We start from the raw sequence: 3156 nt of genomic DNA on the forward strand, positions 1-3156 counted from the left end.
TAACATGTCCTCACATCACCTTAACTTTTCCCAATACGATATATATACAGGGTGACCCCCCCCCCCCCCCACCAAAAAAAAAATCCAGAACCTCAAGAAAATAATTTAATCCATTTTCGAATAAAGCTGTAACATAACAAATGTGGCAAAAGTGAAGCACTGTGAATACTTTCCGGATGCACTATAGCTGCCAAAAGCTTTCACAATCATTCAGTGAAGAATCACGTCACATGTGAAGTTGACACAGCCTGTGTGCTTCGGCTGAGATGGGTGTGCACATACAGGAAAACACATTCGTGCATAAGGAGTGTGCTGCTGCTGCTGATGTTGATGAAGCTTCATGTTATTTTCAATGTGAGTGTGCGGGCCTCATTTTGCTGCTTGACACCATGGCAGAAGAGGATGGGGACATTTATCCGAAGCTCAAGCACTTTCCCATGCTGTGGCCTCCTCCACGGTTCCGCTCCCAGAGTGACTCCTCCAGCTTTAGATCCAGAGTGCTGTTCAGGATCAGAGGAGCCCAATCAGGTAGGTTCAATATCATTGAATTTCACCAAGAATGGAAGAATGTTGCATACAATAGCTTGGATTTTAAAAACATTTTTGGACATATTTTCTTGGACATCACATCAAAACTTTCAAACTCAACTCTACATGTTCTAATTTTCAAAATATACTATTCTATACTGTTTGCACTTCTTAAATACTGATTTGACTAAACTGCTGAGGGATATTCAGTAACCTGAAAATCCTACCCATCCTGTGACTTGGTTTAAAGCACCTGGCTGTAAAAGTGATGATTTGTTTGTGATGTAATGAAGCATGTGCAAACTAATTGTGTTTCTTTTTTCCCTTCTTCTTTAATTTAGGTCACATTATAGAAACTTTTCACTGAGTCTAAAGAGCATCATTTAAAAACATTTTTTGTAAGGAAGCCTGGATTATTTTCCTTTATTTGAATAAAACATAAAAGTTGTAATTTTTGCAGCGGCGTCCAAGCTTTTGTATGCAGCTGAATAAAGTACATTTATAGGCTGTTTGTGGTGTTGCAGATGACAGCAGCATCTCCAAATGACTTGACTTCCTGCTTGCTTTCTGCTATGAAAAAAAAAACTGTTCTTTCATTCACTTTCACTCATTTTCCCTTTCTGTTTCTTTCTCTTTTTTCGGTGGTTCTGTCCAAATGTCCAATGGCTGAAATTATAACACAAAAGAACATTCAAAATAACTCCGAAATGTGTTTCTGTTTAATTCAACTCTTTACACAGTAATTATTTTGATATTTATACAAAATTTAACAAATCGGATCGAAACACTTTGAGATATTTTGATAGAAATATATAGAAAACAACAACCCTGCATGTGTTCATGCTGGGAAAGAATGTACGAATTCACAAAAAAAAAAGACCAAAACAAGTGACACAAATCTTTCTCAGTCCCCCTGTAGGGACTGCTTCAAAGAGTTCACTCTTTCTAAGCCTTTACGGGGTTGTAGAATTCAAAACAATCATATTGTGCAGATCAGTTGTTATTACTGCTTACATAAAACTATGATTGAGGTTGACAGACACCAGCGTCTCTTTTTACGAAAATGGGTGACATATTGAAGTTTTCTGAAGAGCTGCACATTATTGATGCAGACACAAATCTTCAGCAAAAGTCAATCAATCTGGCCACAAAACTTTATCAAAATCCACCTTTTTTTTAATTAAAGATCTCTTTTTCACAGACACGTTATGATCACATAACCTCCACCAACGCTTCTTATCCGCCTTGCTGCCCTTCATCTCGCTCTTAAATGTCAATGTCACAGTTCTGGAAGTTGCTCCTGTACACAGTGATACATCAGTAGAGAGTTTGAAACCACTTCCTGTCCTGTGGAGCCATCTGGCCCCACAGGGCCCTGAAACTGCCTGCACACACCCACAGATCCTGCAGAAACAAAACACAGCACGGTGCATCTTGCACACTGCCTGACTGACTGTGTGGCTGTAACATGCATGATGCATGAACTTAGTATGTCTAAGTTTTACTGACAAGGAAACTGTGAAAGTGAAAGATGCTTTGTCTACTGTTGTTAAAATAATGAAACAGATCATTTTCAGTAAATAAACCCCATTACCAGTGTTCATACGTCAACTCACACTAAATGTTCTAAAAGCACTGGCTTTTTGTAGTTTGTTTTAGTTTTCGCAATATTAAATAAATAAATAAATACTGCATTATGAATTATTTTTTAAAGATGATTAGGCAATACAGGAACAGTTTTCAAACCAAACAGCAGAGGGAGCCAATTCACCTTTTACAGAGACTCTGAGAGGCCACTGTAGATATTTGATTTTGTTTTAGATAACACTTTATTGATTGATTGATTGATTTATATTATTTATTATTATTAATATTTATTTTATTTTTTATTTTATTTTTATTTTATTATTTTTATTTATTTATTTGCTTAATTTATTTATTTCACAGCCTTTCCACTTTAGACAGACTAGAACACAGCTTAGTTTATTTAGTTATCTATATATTTACCTACTTATTTTCATGTCTGACATATATGTAATGTATGTGAATTTTGAAAATAATGAAAAAATTTTAGCTTATATAAATCACAACACACAATATTTGTTTATATATGAAGGGTTCAAATGCAAAACCCAGTATCTCCAAAACCATAAATTTTTAGTTGAGGCCAACATGTACTTGGCTGTCAAGGGGACCATCAGTGTGCAAAATATGAAAGAATTTGAACAAGCTGTTTTCATTTTATTGATGAAAGTCTGCATTTCCGAAAATGGTTTCCTTTAAATCTCCATTTTCAACTGCATTTTTCGCCATTTAAAATGCACACGTGCATTTATACACACACACACACACACACACACACACACACACACATATATATATATATATATATAGTGGGGAAAATAAGTATTTGAACACCCTGCGATTTTGCAAGTTCTCTCACTTAGAAATCATGGAGGGGTCTGAAATTTTCATCTTAGGTGCATGTCCACTGTGAGAGACATAATCTAAAAAAAAAATAATCCGGAAATCACAATGCATGATTTTTTAAATAATTTATTTGTATGCTACTGCTGCAAATAAGTATTTTAACACCTGTGAAAAGCAATGTTAATATTTGGTACAGTA

The 3156-nt window shown here is 35.3% G+C and overlaps 1 protein-coding gene across 2 annotated transcripts in view; it reads left to right on the forward strand.

The window, feature by feature from the left end:
• The first annotated feature begins 374 nt into the window (after positions 1–374).
• Positions 375–3156, forward strand: part of phactr2 (phosphatase and actin regulator 2) — a 118564-nt gene continuing 115782 nt past the window's right edge. The window contains exon 1 of one of the 2 annotated variants that reach the window (XM_034184571.1): positions 375–528. In XM_034184571.1, coding sequence (XP_034040462.1) covers positions 390–528 — 139 coding nt within the window. In that variant the 5' untranslated portion in view covers positions 375–389. The remainder of the gene's footprint in view (positions 529–3156) is intronic. The other variant, XM_034184570.1, reaches the window with a different exon arrangement.

The sequence above is a fragment of the Thalassophryne amazonica genome, chromosome 13 (assembly GCF_902500255.1).
Source record: "Thalassophryne amazonica chromosome 13, fThaAma1.1, whole genome shotgun sequence".
Taxonomy (NCBI): Eukaryota; Metazoa; Chordata; class Actinopteri; order Batrachoidiformes; family Batrachoididae; genus Thalassophryne; species Thalassophryne amazonica.